Source organism: Ovis canadensis, chromosome 24, assembly GCF_042477335.2.
Source record: "Ovis canadensis isolate MfBH-ARS-UI-01 breed Bighorn chromosome 24, ARS-UI_OviCan_v2, whole genome shotgun sequence".
In the NCBI taxonomy this organism is placed as follows: domain Eukaryota; kingdom Metazoa; phylum Chordata; class Mammalia; order Artiodactyla; family Bovidae; genus Ovis; species Ovis canadensis.
This window is the reverse complement of record NC_091268.1, coordinates 51,719,084-51,737,623: the sequence shown is the minus strand read 5'-3', so window position 1 is coordinate 51,737,623 and position 18,540 is coordinate 51,719,084. Positions and strand designations below refer to the sequence as shown.

The following is an 18,540-nucleotide window of genomic DNA, read 5'->3' as shown; positions in this document are numbered from 1 at the left end:
AGGTTACAGTCCACGGGGTCTCGAAGAGTTCAACAGGACTGAGCAACTTCACTTTCACTTTTCACTTTCATGCATTGGAGAAGGAAATGGCAACTCACTCCAGTGTTCTTGCCTGGAGAAGCCCAGGGACGGGGGAGCCTGGTGGGCTGCCATCTATGGGGTCGTACAGAGTCGGACATGACTGAAGCAGCCGCAGCAGCTTTATTGAATTTTGAGTAGGTAGCAGCTGGACTCCACTTTCAGTAACAAGGAGACCCAGAAAGTTTGTCTATTTCCATCTCCCAGCCACCAAAACTTAGCTATCACTTATTACCTCAAATGGCAAGATCAAGTTTTGCTGTCCTGAGAGAAATAAGGATATGGGAGCAGAGATATATCACAAGTATATCATCTTGCTTTCATTGTTTGCACACTCCAGAGTGTAACCTGTGAAATTTGAATCTAACACATAAATCACTCCAGACCAACACTGCCTCTCATATTGTGGGCGATTCTCTCAGCCAGTGGAAATCAGGACTGACTTCCCAGAAGAGGAACCAACTGAGCTAACAAAATAGAAGGATGGGAATAGCAGGCTGATGGGGCCTCTTGTGTCTCCGAGTCTTCCCTGAGTGTGGTTTTTTTTTTTTTCCTGAGTGTTATTTGATTTTCAACTTTGACTGATTGCTGACTTGTGAGAAAGAAGATAATCTGCTTAGAGCTGCTGAGGATACTGTGTTCTCATGCCTGCGTAGTAAGTTTTCCTTGGCTGTACTATAACTGCCTGTTTATTTGTCTCTGAATAATGTCTGGATCTTAGTCGCATCTGCACCCTAAGCACTGCGAACAGAGCTTTGAAAGTACGTGCGGAGGCCGTTCGTACACAAATGACTATGCAAGAGGGTGCTCTTCGTGCACAGGTCTTTCTTCGCAGTCAGAACGTGAGTCTCTTCCCGTGAGGTCTTAGCAGCTGTGGAATGAAGGAACACAAAGATCATGCCTTCTATTATTTCCCCTTGCAGAGCAAGGCCATTTGCCTTTGCTAGGATGTGACTCTGGCTACATTTTATTCCCAGGAAATGACTAGTCTACCTCTTTGGGTTAGACCCCAACCAGCTAGACTGGCCCTGCGGTGAATAGGGCAGGTGATGGTTGTATAAGGCTTAGTGAGAAAGTCATCAGAGCTGAGTATATGCTTTGTAAGAAGATAAAAGCATATACTTCCTACAAGAGTTTTATTCTCAGATCCTTTTGTAGTTCATGAGCGTGATGATTGGGTGTTCACGCTGCTGCGTGACATGTGCCTCCCCGCAAACCTTGTTACGACACCGGCACATTACCCGTCTGACGTGAAAAAAAAAAAAAAGAGTTTTATTCTCAAGAAGAAGAAAGGCTGTGGGTTAGTTGAGTGAATTAAGTTGTCAGTAGTTATCAGATATCACCCCAGTTGTCCCTGTGGGAGGTAGTTTGGGTATCTCTCAGTCAGGAACATAGTGAGGTGAGTCCTCATGACTTGTGCTTGTCCTTGCTCCTGCTGAGGTGAGATGGAGTCCTTGGTTCTGGAGACCCATGGAGGAGCCTCTGGGCAGGGGTAGCTGTGGAGACAGAGGCCAGAATTTTATCCAATTTGCAGTTGTAGCCTTGGGTCTCACTATTTCCCAAACTGACCCTTATCACGAAACAGCAGACATGAAATACTGGCATTTCAGAGCAAATGACTTGCCACCTTTCTCAAGAATATTGAAGTGAGTGTTGTGTGTGTTAGTCATTCAGTGAGTAGCCATTCCCCTTTCCAGGGGATCTTCCCAACCCAGGCATCAAACCCAGGTCTTCTGCATTGCAGGCAGATTCTTTACCATCTGAGCTACCAGGGAAGCCATTTCTCATATTAGCTTATTTATAACATGTTGTTTTGATCAATATTTGTTGGGAAGGCATTTGCAGTCACTGAGCCTCAGTTTCTACATCTATAACTGGGAATATTAGCATTAAGCTACTTAACAGTGCCCAGAGAAGGCACCAAGAGGCAGCAAAAACACATCAGAATTCTTGGGACTTTCTATCCTACTTTTCCTGAGGATCATCTTCCAGCTTCCCAGGTCTGTCCTTCATTGATACTCAGGCTTGCTTCCATTTCTCTCCTTTGTTACCCCTCTGTAGGGCTCCATTTTCCCAGAAATTTCAGAGGTATGCCCCATACTGACCTTGGCTGTGTGTCTCACTCCCTCCACCAGGAGGCCACTCCCAAGGGAGGGACTATATGGATTTCTAGCCCACAGCCCAACACAGTATCTGTACCTAATATTCACCTACTTGTCCTTGAGTCAATGGACAAACGAATAGATATATTCAGGCATTATATTTACAGTGGCAGCTGTGGATTATAACAGGTGCCTCTGGGAGAAAGTCTGAACCAAAAGTTGACAGGCTATGATGGTAGAAATTTCATGCTGTGTGATAAGTTCCCAAGTAAATGAAAGAGGGCAGGAGACATAGTTGGGACTTACTGCAATTTACCAGTGAAATATCCACACACTCAGGCTGCCATCCAACAGCCCTGCAAACTCTCAGGCCAGAATGAGGGAAAGAGTAGGTGAAAGGTGAGTGCTACCTTCTGCAGATGAACTGAAAGTGAGAAAGGATAAACAGAGAAAGAAGTCCACAAACACAGCTTACACGTCTTGTGTTTCCATTAATTTTAAGAGTCTTATAGATTTAGTTTTTCACATAATTCATGATTTCCCAGACCAAGAAGTCCCAGGACATATGGGGTCAGAGTAATGCCAATAAGGCCTTGCAATTTCCAGACCCTCAGTCCTTGGGCTTCTCTCATCAGGAATGGAGTGAAGGCTGACTGACGACACCGACTTCTAATAGAATCCTCCTCCTTGCCATGTCCTCATGCCCCGTTATAGAGTCCCTATTTGTCACAAAGCAGGAGACTATCTGCTCTGACCCGATTTTGCCCCCGAGAAAAGCTTCATGCCCTCTTTCTGGAGTCGCGTACGTGCACTGTATGTGCCCCGTCACTTGTGGATAAAGAGGTGGGGTCCACGTGATGATCGGGCTGCTTTCTCCTCTTTATACCCATTGATCTTGGACTTGCAGCCTTTTCAGAGAGAGAGACAACCGCTATTTGGTCTAGAATCTGTGTAACTTGCTGTCTACTGCAGGCCCCTCTGAGGGCAGGACAGAAATCAGCCTGAATTGATAACCGTTGGTGCCGCCATCACCACCTCCTCCATGTCCTGTGTCTCCTTCAGGAGCCCTCTCATTAACAGAATCCTGGTGGATCCTCCTAAATGAACGGGGACAGTAACCAAAGGCCCAGCCAGGCCCTCTGATTGTGTTAACAGTTCAAGAAGATGGTGTGATCACCAAGAACCACTTGAAAAGGACATGCCGCCGCCCAGTGGTCTTACCTCCACCCAACTCAAGTCCACCAACCTTTCTCATTCCTGCTTGGCAGGAAGCACTCTCTTGGTGCCAGGGACAAGTCTGTTGTGTTAGCCACTCAGTCATGTGACTGAGTAGCCCACCAGGCTCCTCTGTCCATGGAATTCTCCAAGCAAGTATACTGGAGTGGGTTGCCATTTCCTACTCCAAGGGATCTTCCCAACCCAGGGATCAAGCCTGGGTCTCCCACATTGTGGGTAGATTCTTTGCCATCTTAGCCACCAGGGAAGCCCATGGACACAATGGTGACAAATACCTACCTATGTCCACAATATAAGTGTGGCAGGGGAACTAGGTGAGGAATCCCGCAATGGTGCTAGAGATAATAGAATTGTGTGCAGAGGACAGAAGTTTGCCAGGAGAGGAAGGGGTTATATCTGTTCAAGGGAGTTGGTCAGGAAAATCTAAAACAGGGGATTCTGTCTGCGCTGGGATTTGAAGGATGAGCAGGGGACTTATGAAAAAGGGGAGGCGTTTCTAGGCAGGGGGAGCTGCATGGGCAAAGATCTTCAGACCTAGCTCACTGGGAGAATTTCAGGTATTTTAAAGCATGAGCACAGGGTGACTGAGCACAAATTATGAAGATAAGAATAATTTAGAAGAGACACGGCCAATAGTTTTATGAGAGTTTCTGTAATGGTTGGGCTTACTGATGACACTGATTGAGCTGTTATTGAATTCCCACAGAACACAAAACCAAATGAGTGTCTGTGATGCTCTGCCACCTGTCAAAGCAGAGAGGGCTCCTGCAGGTGGAGCCAGGTGGCCCTTCTACTGGCTGCAGCTCCAGCCCCACCCCCTTCTCATCGCTTAAACCTCCCAGCCTCACTGGTCTCCACTATCCAGGAAAGGAAGCTCCACATTCAAAGGCCTGCAAAGAATAGCACACACAGCTGAAAGGAAACTCAGAGAAGAGGCTCTCAGCAAAAAGTTTCCATGGACTTGATCCCGTACTTTTCCACGGAATCCTGGGTTCTCCTGGTTACCAGTCTGGTGCTCCTCTATTTGTGAGTAACTGTTCAGACTCCTCTCCTCTGGAATCTTGGACTTGGGGTGGTAATCAGGTCTCCCTTTCCCTATCTGTTTTGAAGATCAAAGTTAACAGATAGGATGTTATTAAAGTTTTAGGAACTACCAAAAATATTTCCCCTTTCTACCTAGAATGAGAATCTCGAAATCATGAGTCAAGTAATACATGTTTTTGTTCGATCTCTAGGTTGTGTCCGACTCTTTGCAGCCCCATGAACTGCAGCACACCAGGCAGGCTTCCCTGTCCTTCACCATCTGAGTTTGCTGAAACTCATGTCCAATGAGTCAGTGATGCCATCCAATCATCTCATCCTCTTTCTTCCTCTTCTCCTCCTTCCCTCAATCTTTCCCACCATAAGAGTCTTTTCCAATGAGTCAACCCTTACCATCACATGGCCAAAGTACTGGAGCTTCAGCTTCAACATCAGTCCTTCCAATGAATATTCAGGGTTGATTTCTTTTAGGATTGACTGGTTTGATCTCCTGGCAGTCCAAGGGACTCTCAAGAGTCTTCTCCAACACCACAGTTCGAAAGCATCCATTCTTTGGCACTCGGCTTCTTTATGGTTCAAGACTCACATCCATACATGACTACTGGGAAAACCATAGATTTGACTACATGGACCTTTATTGGCAAAGTGATGTCTCAAGTACGTGCATGCTTAGTCACTCAGTCATGTCTGACTCTGAAACCCCGTGGACTGTAGCCCACCAGGCTCCTCTGTCCATAGGAATTCTCCAGGCAAGAATCCTGGAGTGGGTTGCCATGCCCTGGTCCAACAGGTCCTCCCAACCCATGGATCAAACCCAGGTCTCCCACATTGCAGGTGGATTCTTTACTCATAAACATGAGTAATTCCCTGAAAGGATTCCTGCCTGAACCTCTCAGGACCACTCAAATTGGAAATATTTATCAAGTATCCATTTTAGGATTGGTCCCATGAAGACTTCAGCTGCTTTTAACTAATGATCATCACTTCCTGTGAGTCTCACAGTGGAGGTGGGAAAGGAGGTGATGAGTGAATGTAATATCACTTTTGGAGTTGCTGATATTATTTATTGCCTACATGTTACCTCGCTAATTTGACAGTTCCAGTTCTGAATCAGCGACTGGCAGCTCCGGCACCAACAGTCCACAATTTCTGTGACCTGGTTTTCTGTTTCACTTTATAGATATGGGACTTATTCACATGGATTTTTTAAGAAGCTGGGGATTCCTGGACCAAAACCTCTGCCTTATTTTGGAAATATTCTGTCCTACAAAAAGGTGCGTGCTACTTGAGCTCCAGCTTTGCTTCTTATGGTTGCCAATCTCAGGTGAGTTCCATAATAAAAATTCCCCTGCTTAGGAAGAAGGTATGAGGTTTCAAGCTCTCTAGAAGTGGCATCATAGGCTCTACTCAGCACACGGCCAAGGTTATCCCGTGGCCCCACTGCCAATTGCTAAGAGCTCAGGTTTGCCTCCCCAGACAGCTGAGTTCTCTAACTGATTCAATACAGGACTTGATGTTCCATCTTGTGAGTATTGTGAAGAGGATTTTCTTTCTGCCAGATTCAGATTCTCAGGAAGGCACAATCCCCCTTAGGAGAAAAGAATGAGGGGGGTGCCCGGTCATGACTCGTTAAGCTGAATACACTAGAGTCAGACTTTCCTGTTGCCAGCATATGCTGTGGGTTCCCCCTTTTTAAAAATTTCTTCTGGATTGATTGGAAACTTCACTTTCTAAGACAACCCTCATATTCACCCTTGAGTAATTGGCACATATGTGAGCTCCCTCAAGAACTGCAAACACCGACAGTTATTTCCATACACCTCTTGTAACTGGTGACCACTGAGGGGATTTGAGAGCTGAAACAAGAACTTCCTGCTTTACTTCTATGCCTTCAAAGCAGGCACCTCTTGTGTGGGTCTTTGCAGTGAGTGAGTGAGCATCTAACAGAAACAAGATGATGGCTGTCTTCGACTTCAGATATTTATCTATGAAATTAATTGGCTTTAAAAAAATAAGGCAGAATCACTTATATAAAATCACTAGAAAGGATGTGATTTGGCAAAATTATTAAAATTTTAACTGAAAGGAATGTACCAGGTGGCAAATGGACTGTGAATTCTAACCAAGCCTTGATATTCATCCAGCTCTGATGCCTCCCCCAGGGCCCAGGCCCTGAACTGAAGGTTGTAAGTTATGTCCAGATGTTCAGAGGCAAAGCCCTGTGTGCAGGCTGCTCTCTGGCTCAGATTTCCTGTCCTGCAGACATGAGGCTTATTTCTCAGATACTGATTCTCCCAACAGAGGTCTTCACTGTCTCATTACTGCCTCAGAACTTCCTGAACTTTCTTTCCCTCTGAAGAAGCCCTAATTTCCTCTCCACCTTTCCCAGATGAACTCCTTTAGTAGATGCACCCCAAACCCACATTGCTGGAATTTTTTTTTGCATAGTTAAACCATCAGATATCCCAGCAGAAACTTAGCTACAGGAGGTTTTGTTTGGGGGTGTTTTTTTTCACTTTCTACTTTATATTTTTTATTCTTTTAAGTTTAAATTCATTTATTTTAATTGGAGGCTAATTACTTTACAATATTGTAGTGGTTTTGTCATACATGGACATGAATCCGCCACGGTGTACATGTGTTCCTCATCCTGGACCCCCCCCACCTCCCTCCCCCTCTCATCCCTCTGGGTCATCCCATTGCACCAGCCCCGAGCACCCTGTCTCATGCATCGAACCTGGACTGGCGACCCGTTTCACATATGATAATATACATGTTTCAATGCCTTTCTCCCAAATCATCCCACCCTCGCTCTCTCCCACAGAGTCCAAAAGACTGTTCTATACGATAGGCTCCATTTCATCCACCTCATTAGAACTGATTCAGATGTATTCTTTTTAATGGCTGAGTAATATTCCATTGTGTGTATGTACCACAGCTTTCTTATCCATTCATCTACTGATGGACATCTAGGTTGCTTACAGAAGTGAAAACTCAGGGCACGTGTTTTCATTGCACTGTCCTTTGTTCTTTCTGTAGTTGTGGCATCTCCCCATCTTTTCCATGTTGAGCTGGAAAACTAGAAAGTGAGTCCACTTTGAAATTCATTCATTTACTCTCTCTCTTTCTCATTCAACATATGCTCTCAGTTCAGTTCAGTTCAGTCGCTCAGTTGCGTTCGACTCTTTGCGACTTTATTCACTTTTAACTGAAAGCCAAAATTCCTTTATATAAACTTTGGATTTAATATATCCTTTTCAAAGAAGGACTAGGGATAATGTGTGACAAGAAAAGGAAACCATTTCTGATCAGCTTTTAAAACATTTCTCTGGTTTTTGTTGTTTTTAAGTCAAAACTTTTCAATCTAAGTGTATAGAAGTATTGCTTTAATGATTCTGTCCTTCTGACTTTGAAGAGATGTGGGATATTTCTAACCCAGAGTGTTTCCAGTGGGCTGATAGACTTGATTTTATAGAGTGGCCCCAGCTGATTGCAGTGGCTGGTCCCTTTTACAGCCGATGGAGGTTTGGTGAGAGCAGAGGAGAGTTACCATGGAGAAGGCAATGGCACCCCACTCCAGTACTCTTGGCCTGGAAAATCCCATGGATGGAGGAGCCTGGTAGGCTGCAGTCCATGGGGTCGCTACGAGTCGGACACGACTGAATGACTTCACTTTCACTGTTCACTTTCTTGCATTGGAGAAGGAAATGGCAACCCACTCCAGTGTTCTTGCCTGGAGAATCCCAGGGGCAGGGGAGCCTGGTGGGCTGCCATCTATGGGGTCGCACAGAGTCAGACATGACTGAAGCGTCTTAGCAGCAGCAGCAGCAGCAACAAGGTACAGAAAATAGTGTAAAGATTCTTTCTGCTCAGGATAACTTAACTCTTTCCTAATGTATAGGCAGTATTCTTTAATACAATGCTTAGTGGTAGCAGTAATTGTGAGGTTTGTATCTTTAGTTTTGGAAATGTTTCTAATGGGTTTTTTCCCATTAAAATGTATGTTTGTGGTACATTTGGGGATTATAGCTTTTTAAAAATCATTAATGATGAGAGTACCCTGTATTCAATCCAGGTTTGAATACAGCGTACAGTTCAATCCAATTATGTAAAAAGTTTTTACACAATTTTTTTAATTGAGATAAAATACCCATAACGTAAAACTTACCATGTTTACTATTTTAAAATATATAGTTCAGTAGTATTAAGTACTTTCATATTGTGTGCAACAAATCTCCAAAACTCTTTTTATCTTCCCAAACTACACCTCTACACCCATGAAAGAATTTCCCATCACCTGGCATTCATCATTTTAGGTTCTGTCTCTGAACTTGATTCTTCTAGGCATTTGTATTTTAATAAATGGTTTAGTTCTCATAGAATAATGTCCTCAAGTTTCATCCATATTGTAGTACATGTCAAAATTTCCTTCCTCTTCAAGGATGAATAAGATTCCATTGTATATATATTTGCCACATTTGTTAATCCATTCATTCATCAATCTTGAATTGCTTCCACTTTGGGGCTCTTGTGAATTATGCTGCTGTGAACAGGGTGTATAAATACTGCCTTGAGATCCTGCTTTCAGTTCTTTTGGCCATACACCCAGAAATAGAATTGCTGTAATTGTCTTTCTTTTTTTAATCTTTTGAGGAACCATCAAATTATTGAGTGGCTGCACCATTTTATATTCCACCAACAGTGCACAAGCTTTCCAGTTTCCCCACATCTTTACCAATAGTTGCTCATCTCTGCTGCTTTAGTAGTAAGCATCTTAATGAGCACGATGTGGTATCTCATCATGGCTTTTTTTTGCTTTTATTAAAGAGTGAGATTCATTTCTCCTACTGCTGTTAAGATGTGAATGACATTTGACATTGTGTTAGTTGTTAGTTCAAGGTGTACAAGATAATGATTCAACGTATGTATATATTCCAAAATGATTACCAAAATGAGTTTTGTTAATTTGCCTCAAGTAGTTATAGCTTTTTCTTTTTTCTTTTTTTTTAAATTTACTTTATTTTACTTGATAATACTGTATTGGTTTTGCCATACATCAACATGAATCCGCCACGGGTGTACATGAGTTCCCAATCCTGAACCCCCCTCCCACCTCCTTCCCCATACCATCTCTCTGGGTCATCCCAGTGCACCAGCCCCAAACATCCTGTATCCTGCATCGAACCTAGATGTAATCTCTTGGCAACTTTCAAATATACAATTCATACTGTTAACTATAGTCACCATGCTGTATATTATACCCTTCAAACTAATTTATCTTACTACTGGAAATTTTTAAATTTTGATCACCTTTTCCTGTTTTCCCCACCCCTAGCCCCAGCTCTGGCAATCACTAATCTGTTTTCTGTATCTAAAAGTGGAGGGTCTTTTTTGATCCTACACACAAGCGATATCATAGAGTATTTGTCTTTCTCTGTCTGACTTATTTCACTTAGCACAATGCCCTCAAGGTCCACCCATGTTGTCACAAATGACAAGAATTCTTTATTTTTTATAGAACTAATATTCCATTGTATATATATGCCACCTTTTCTTTATCCATTCATCCATAGACAGACACTGAGGTTGTTTCCATATTTTGGCTACTATTAATAATACTGCAGCGAACATGGGGAAAGATAACTTTTCAAGACAGAGATTTCATTTACTTGGATTTCTACCCAGAACTGGAATTCCTAGATCATAATGTGGTTCTATTTTTAATTATTGAGGAACCTGAATATTTTTTCAATAGTAACGCTACCAATTTACATTCCCAAGATCCTGATGCTGGGAAAGATTGAGGGCAGGAGGAGAAGGGGGCAGCAGAGGAAGAGATGGTTGGATGGCATCACCAGCTCAATGGACGTGAGTTTGAACAAACTCCAGGAGATAGGGAAGCCTGGCATGCTGCAGTCCATGGGGTTGAAAGAGTCAGATTCAACTTAGTGACTAAACAGCAACAACAGGGCACAAGGATTCTCTTTTTTCCAAATCCTCCTCAGCAATTGTCTCTGTTCTTTTTGAGAAGAGCCATTCTCACAGGTATGAGGTGATACCACACTGTGGTTTTGACTTGCATTTCCCTGATGATTAGGGATATTGAGCACATTTTCATATTCCTGCTAGCCATTTGTGTGTCTTCTTTGGAAAAAGTCTTTTCAGTTCTTCAGCCTATTTTTTAATCTGATTTGCGTGTGTGCTTTGGCTATTGAGTTGTGTGCGTTTCTGATATATTTTGGACATTAAGCCCATATCACATAAATGATTTGTAACTATTTCCCCCATTCTCTAGGTTGACTTGACGTTTTTTGATGATTTCCCTTTCTGTGAAGGGCTTCCCTGATAGCTCAGTTGGTAAAGAATCTGCCTGCAATGTAGGAAACCCCAGTTCGATTCCTGGATTGGAAAGATCCGCCGGAGAAGGGATAGGCTACCCACGCCTATATTCTTGGACTTCCCTAGTGGCTCAACTGGTGAAGAATCCACCTGCAATGTGGGAGACCTGGGTTCGATCCCTGGGTTGGGAAGATCCCCTAGAGAAGGGAAAGTCTACCCACTCCAGTATGGCCTGGAGAATTTCATGGACTATGGGGTCACAAAGAGTTGGACACGACTGAGCGACTTTCACTTCACTTCACTTGCTGTGAAAATCTTTTGCTTTTTAGTTTAACATGGTCCCACTTGTTTCTTTTTGCTCTCGTTCTTTTTGCTTTTGGTGCCATATCTAAAAAATATTGTCAAGACTAATGTCAAGGAGCTTGTCCCTTATGTTTTCTTCCAGGAGTTTTGCAGTTTCAGGTCTTACTTTCAAGCCATTAATCCTGTTTGAGATGACTTTCATAAATTATACACCAAATGATTTGTGAGGTTGAGCATCCTTTCATGTGCTTGTTGACCATTTGTATAACTTGTTTGGAAAAATGTCTTTTCAAGTCCTTTGCCCATGTTTAGGTTATTTTATTGTGACCGTCTTTGAATTGTAGTCATTTTTGTATATTCTGGATGTTAACCTCTTATCAGGATGCTTTTCCCTTATGTTTTCTTCTAAGAAGAAAATAATAGTTTAATGGTTTTAATTCTTACATTTAGATAGTTGATACATTTTCACTTAATGCTTTGTATAGCGTAAGGTAAGGGTCTAGCTTTATGCTTTTGCATGTGGATATCCAGTTTTCACAGCACAGTTATTGAAAAGATTGTCCTTTTCCCATTGAATGATCTTAGTATCCTTGATGATAATAATCTCATTGTATATATGAGGATCTTTTTCTGTGGTGTCTATTCCATTCCATTGGTCTATACATCCCTTTATATGGTAGTATCACACTTTTTTGATTACTATAAATTTGTAGTAAGTTTTGAAATCAGAAAGTGTGAGTTTTCTAGTTTTAGTCTTTTCCAGGATTGCATTGGCTATTTGAGGTCCCTTAATTCCATATACATTTTAGGATAGATATTTCTTTTTTTGAAAACAAAATGCCACTGAGATTTTGGTAGGTTTTGCCTTGGCTCTGTAGATCAGTTTGGGTAATAAAGAGGTCTTAACAATGTAAATATTTCCAATCCATAAACATAGGATATCTTTCCATTTATTTACATATCTTTACCTTCTTTCAGCAGTGTTTGTTAGTTTTCAGTGTACAGATCTTTCACTTTCTTGGATAAGTTAATTCCTAAGTATTTTATTCTATTTGATTTCTATAGTAAGTGGAAAAAAATTGGACCCTTACCTTATACCATTTTCAAAATTTAACTGGAAATATATCAAAAACCTAATGTAAGAGCTAAAACTATGAAACTCTTAGAAGAAAGCACAGAGAGAAAATTTCATGACATTGCATTTACAGTGTTTTCTTGGATATGACACAGAAATCCCAGGCAACAAAAGTAAAAATAAATAAATGGGAATATATCAAAGTTTTAAAACATGTTCATCAAATGACACAATCAACAGAGTAAAAGGCAACCAATGAAATGACAGAGATATTTGTAAGCCCTATATAAGATAAAGGGTTAATATCTAGAATATATCAAAAATAATTACAGTTATAGAGTTAGACGGCATCATCAACTCAATGGACATGAGTCTGAGCAAACTCTAGGAGATAATGAAGGACAGGGAAGCCTGGCATGCTGCAGTCTGCAGGGTCGCAAAGAGTTAGATACGACTAAGCAACTGAACAATGAACAACAGTAACTCTTCTCAAAGTGAGGTCACAATGCGCTATACTATTTACCTTTGGCAGATGTTAGCATTACATGAATAACCATCCATCAGCTTAGCTCAGACTGTTTCATTCCCAAATAATCCTATAGCATCCTGGACAAGGTCGTAGTTGTACGTGTATGTGTGTAGAGAGTAGGGGTGGGTGTAGCAGAAGAACAACCACTCTCGGTAACTAGGCTTGTGAGCTCGCTGTTTATATCAGACCATTGTGCCTTCAGGAATAATGCATGCATCACACCTCTGAAAATTCTGTCTACTTGATATTGGAGTGTTACAACACAAATCCAACCTTAAGGCTTTGTGTATAACATAGCACCCTACTCAGGATGGGCAGCTCATCTTATTACAGAATGGTGAAAAGCTGTTTCTCAAAGAGAAAATACGCATCAAAGAAAGCAGAACTTTGCTCTCAAGCATCAAGTATTTTTCTTCTGAAGATGGTCCCGGGCCTGAATAACTAGTAGGAAAAGCAAGAGCTAGATATTTGGCTGTGGCTTTGGTGTCCCTGGGCTTCCCTGGTGGCTCAGATGGTAAAGCTTCTGCCTGCAATGCGGGAGACCCAGGTTCAATTCCTGGGTCGGGAAGATCCCCTGGCATCCCTCAGCCCACTAGACTCCAGGAAAGTTCACTGAGATGTCAAGTCTCTGCATCTACATAGGATTAATATGTGGCTATCTTTCATGTCACGTGAGATAGTAAGACAATGTAGGTCCCTTTCATTTATTAATCCATAAACAAGTAGTTATGGAGTACTTATTTCATGTCAGACTCTTTTCTTGGCATTGGTGAGACAACAGGAAACAAAGGAAAACTCCTTACCCTCTTGAAAATTTCACTCTAGGAAGCAGACAGTAAGAACAGATTGTTATGCAATATCAGAGAAGTATGATCATAAGGTAGGATCAGGGGACAAAGAGTGAAGAGGCTGCTTTAAATAGGCTCATCAGGGAGGCAAGTTTGGGCAAGATTCCATCTGAAAAGAGATCAAAAGGAAATGAAAGAGTGTCTAGCACCGTGAAGACTTGATCTTTGTACTTCTCAGCCTCTGAAACTGTGAGAAATAATGTCTGTTGTCTAAGTCACCAAGTCTTGGTACTATTGTTATAGCAGCCCAAAGGGACTAAGATGGTACTGTATGGGGCTTCGATGCCTGAGAGCATCGATGCCTGGAAATGTTTGTTAACCACTTCAATTTCGCAGTAGTCAGCAAGGCTCTGGACCCTTGAAAATATCATTTTAGTTTACAGAGAACAATTTAAGGAGCTGATGGGAATTCCACTAACGTCCTCAGGACAACTGCACTCGTGATCTTTTAGTGATACGGTCTCTCCCCAGCACCCTCCGCAGAGCCTTAGCTACATCTTTATTCCGGAGAGTATAAATCAATGGATTCAATGTGGGAGTGATGATGCTGTAGAACACAGAACCCACTTTGTCTTGCAGTGGAGTGCGCTGGGCCCTGGGCCTCATGTATGAGAAGATGCAAGCGCCAAACCAGAGGGAAACCACAGTGAGGTGAGAGCTGCAAGTGGCAAAGGCATTTCTCTTACTCCCAGCTGCACGCATCCGAATGACCCTGTGGAGGATGAAGACATAGGATGCAGAAATCAAGAGGATGGGGAGAAGGAGGAGGAGGAGGGTGCTGATGTACACTGTGGCCTCATACACAGTGATGTCTCCACATACCAACTTCACAACAGCTGGAAACTCACAGTAGAAGTGGTGGATTTGTCGAGGCCCACAGAAAGGGAAGCGCATCAAGCTTGCCGTGTAAATTAGGGAGTTCAGGGATGCTCCCAGCCAAGACATGGCGGCCATCATTAGCGTCACCTTTCCGTTCATGAGAACAGTGTAGCGCAGTGGATGACAGATGGCAACATAGCGGTCATAGGACATGAAAGCTAGGAGAAGACACTCCGCACCTCCCAGAGTCAGATAGAGGAAGTGCTGGGTCGCACAGCCCACAAAGCAGATGGACTTCTGGCCAGATAGGTAGTTGGTCGCCATCTTGGGGATGGTGGTAGAGACGTGCATCAGATCCACGAGGGAGAGCTGGCTGAGGAGGAGGTACATGGGGGTGTGAAGCCGGGGGTCCGCGCAGATGAGGAGCAGGGTGAGGGTGTTGCCGCTCACAGCAATGAGGAAGACCACCATGGTCAAGCAGAAAAGGAAAAGGTGGGCGAGAGAGTCAGCAAAGAGCCCTTCCAGGACGAAGTCTGCCAGAGAGGACTGATTCCTTTGCCACGTCTCCCGGTCCTCAGCCCCTGGGAAACAGGAAGTGGAGATGAAATGTGGTATCAGGAATACTGGGGTTCATCCACCCTGACGATAAGCCTCTTTCGATCCACAGAAGAATTTTGAAGAATAATATTTTTCTGGTTCTAATTATTCAACAGCTCTGATTATTGAAATTTCTCTTTTTTTAAATAAGAGAACTTCAGATCTCTGCTCACAAATATGAATGATCACTCTGAAATTTCAGAATACCTAGACTCTATTAGTGCTAGACTTCTAAACAAGTCTCTCCTCAATAAGGAAGATATATACATTTATATGTGTATATATACATATATTCTTTTGAAGTATATACACTTTATAGATACACTCTAAATGTTATATATGATATAAATATAATATTTATATACAGATCTTTTCTTACATCAGTCAGGGTTTAACCAGAAAAGCTGAACCACCAAGAGATTTACATACATACACATTTAATGTCTTGTATAGAAATTTGGCCTTACTTGACTGTGAAAGCTGGTTAAGCAGTCTATGTAAAGCTATCACCTTTCTATCTGATTCTAGAACTTGAACTCCATGAGGCAAGCAATCAGAAAGGGAAGATGGGTATAAAAGCGTGGTAGCTCAAGGTCAGGCTGGAACCCACAAACATGACATAAATCCCACAAGGGCAGACTGACACCCATGTCATTATTGTTGCCTCTGAAACTGGTGGCATAGTTTCTCTTGCACAAACTGGAGCTGCTTAACAAGGCTAAATGCACAGTCCTGGCCCCGGAGTCAGAGAAACTAGAGGAAGATCCAGGGGAAGGCAGAGTAACTGCCGGTTCACAGCCGCCTCACACCAGTGAGGGGAGTCAGCCCATCAGCAACAACGGATGCTTCCCCCTGCCCTCTCAATCTTCCTGAGAACCTCTCAGGTGGCCCACCTTAACCAGAAACTCACGGCAATGGGAATTCTAGTAAATGTAGTTCATCCTAGCCAAGATGACCTATTAAAAAACTCCAGAGTTCATCTTCAGTATATTTGGCAAACATACACTTAACACATCTCCTTAAATGACACATCGCCCCCAAATAAACACAACACAGCCATCCTTCTGCTCATGTAACTATCCTGCACACCACCAAAAATATGCAAATATTCACAGCAAAGAAAGGAAGAAAGATCCACTACTGTGGTCCACAAAATGAGTCATCCTTTCCAACCGCTAACCTCTTCTGTGGATGCCGGCCTTCTTTCTCAGTGCTGTTCATGCCAATGGACTCCCAGAGTTGCTATAGCAGCATGGATAGAGGCTCTACATGGCTCAACAACATGGACTTGTAGTCACCACGGCCAGTCTAGCCACCACTGAGTGCCCATCTGCCAACAGAGCCCCAGCTCTGAGCCCCTGATATGACATCATCCCATAGTGCTTTCAGACACTTGGTGGTAGACTGATGATACTGGATAGCTTCCATTATTGAAGGGACTTTACTTTTTTCTTATTGGAGTTGACACTTTGGATACAGATTTGCCTCCTTTCCCTAGAGCACTGCTGCCAAAAGGACCACCTATGAACATCCACAATGCTCTGTTCACCATGTTATTCCGTGAAGTAATGTTATTACTGCTGAATAAGGAGCTCATTTCACAGCAAATGAAATGTGGGGATGGGCCCACGCTGAAGGAATCCATTAGTGTATTCCATATTCTCCAGCATCCAGAGACAATTGACCAGACAGACTTCTGAAGACTCAGTTACAGCAACTGGTAGTTGACAACACCTCATATTGCTGGGGCATTGTCCTCTAAGATGTGGTATATGTTCTAAATTTCTCTATCAACTTATGGTGCTCTTTCTTCTATTGCAACAGTTCATGGGACAGAAATCAAGAGGTGGAAGTGGGAATGAGTCCCCCATTGTACCATTTATAACTAGGATCCACTGCCAAATTTTTTACCCTCACACTTTTAGGCTCTGCTAGTTACAAAGGAAGAAATTCCTTCATCAGGCAACACAATTTCATTTACTGAGAACTGAGACTGCCACTTTGGACTCTTCTTATCACTGAATCAACAGGCAAAGAAAGTTACTCTGCTAGTGGTTGTGATAGATCCTGACTAGCAAGGGAAAACTGAGTTGCTACTACATGGGAATAAGGAGGAACAAGTCTGGAATTCAGATTTTCTGGGGTGCACTCTGTATTCAAATGTCCAGTGATGAAAATCAGTGGAAAATCACAACAACCCAATTCAGACAAGACTGCTAATGGCCCAGATCCTTCAGGAGTGAAAGTTAGGGCTGCTCCCCACCCAACAAGTAACCACGACCCACTGAAAACAAAGGGAATATGGAATGGGTTGTGAAAGAAGGTATTTAGAAAAACCAGTCATGACTGTGTGAGCAGCTGCAGAATGAAAACTCACAATATTATAGGCATTTCTTACTTATTGATATGTGAATATCTTATGTATAGATATATTTACTAAATATTTCTGTTTATTCCACTCAGTCATCCCTTTGTCTACCATGAGATATATTAATATGGTTAGCTTCATATCTCAGTATTTAAGTTACAGGACATAAAAGGAGAGTAAGAATTAGGAGTAAAATTAATTTCACCTTTTTTATGGGAAAAAGGTTAGTGTGTTTTATTTGTTCCTCTTTGGAGAGGGTTACATGGTTTTTAGCTGTACATGGGATAGTTGTATCCAGGTAGGTGGAAGGGTATGTTGATATTGTCTTTGTTTGAAGATTAAGTATAGTTTAAAGAGAGGTGCATGGGTGCCAAGGCGACACATAACAAACCTACCATAATTATGTATCTGAAAACAGGAAAGATAAGACCCAGGAAGACCTGAGAGCATGAAAATTACAAATCAGGCTGATAAAGCCAGGATCACAACATTTAATCTGCCAGATTTCCCAATAGGCCCTTTATCTAATTCTCACATAAATACTGATCGGAATAAGAACTCAATCTCCACGGTGAAAGTGAACTTCAAAAAAAAAATAGTCTAAATTAATCCCCAAATACCCACCCTATCCCTCTTTGTGTTTTTCCTTCTAAGCATCTTCCTGGATCTTCATGTATTCCAGATTACTTACTTTTGAGAGTGAAGAACTCGGGATTGGATGTATTCTTCAGGGTGTAATTTGACCAGTAATCTCTCTCCATTTCATGCAGCAGAGGAGCATCTTTAGGGCCTTACACTGTTATTTCAAACTTAGCTTCCTGTGGTCTGACAGCCCAGTGTTCCCCACATTCTCTCTGGTCATTCCAGCCCCATCAGCACATCCACACATTTCCCTTACTTAAGGCTCCATATACTTCCCTCTTTCCTCATTGGTTTCTGTATTTCTCTGTAAATCTCCATAGCATCATAAATTTTCCCATTGTCTGATTCATGTCTCTCTTCCTCCCATAGGAACTTCACTAGTGATTTCCCTAGTCTGATTTATGTCCCTCAAGAGACTTTCCTCTGCCTTCTCAGACTGCTTTCCTCACGGAATCACCAATCGCCACCCTCTAACTTGAGGGTTCCAGTAATATGCTGACAACGCCAGAGGATGCCTTAGTTTCAAGGAAAAGTTTCTTGTGGGGAACACAAGTGCAGTAGTG

At 42.5% G+C, this 18,540-nt stretch overlaps 1 protein-coding gene and 1 non-coding gene across 5 annotated transcripts; one reads left to right on the top strand and one right to left on the bottom strand.

The window, feature by feature from the left end:
• Positions 1 to 1,224: 1,224 nt before the first annotated feature.
• LOC138429831 (small nucleolar RNA U13) lies at positions 1,225 to 1,329 on the top strand. The gene has a single exon (XR_011252919.1). It is a non-coding gene; the product is annotated as a small nucleolar RNA U13 (small nucleolar RNA).
• On the bottom strand, positions 1,326 to 18,290 carry OR2AE1 (olfactory receptor family 2 subfamily AE member 1). Of its 4 annotated transcripts, XR_011252831.1 has the most exons (4): positions 18,027 to 18,162; positions 14,374 to 14,951; positions 14,119 to 14,263; positions 1,326 to 1,574 (listed from the first exon to the last, which is right to left on the bottom strand). XR_011252831.1 is itself a non-coding variant. In XM_069571221.1 (3 exons), the coding sequence occupies exons 1-3, from the start codon at positions 18,094 to 18,096 to the stop codon at positions 1,486 to 1,488; spliced, it is 711 nt and encodes a 236-aa protein (XP_069427322.1). In that variant the 5' UTR covers positions 18,097 to 18,206; the 3' UTR covers positions 1,326 to 1,485. The 4 variants fall into 4 exon arrangements, 3 of the variants coding, with proteins under 3 accessions (XP_069427322.1, XP_069427321.1, XP_069427323.1); XM_069571221.1 differs by lacking the exon at positions 14,119 to 14,263 and having other exon boundaries at positions 14,400 to 14,951; positions 18,027 to 18,206; XM_069571222.1 differs by lacking the exon at positions 1,326 to 1,574 and having other exon boundaries at positions 13,907 to 14,263.
• Between the last annotated feature and the right edge of the window lie 250 nt (positions 18,291 to 18,540).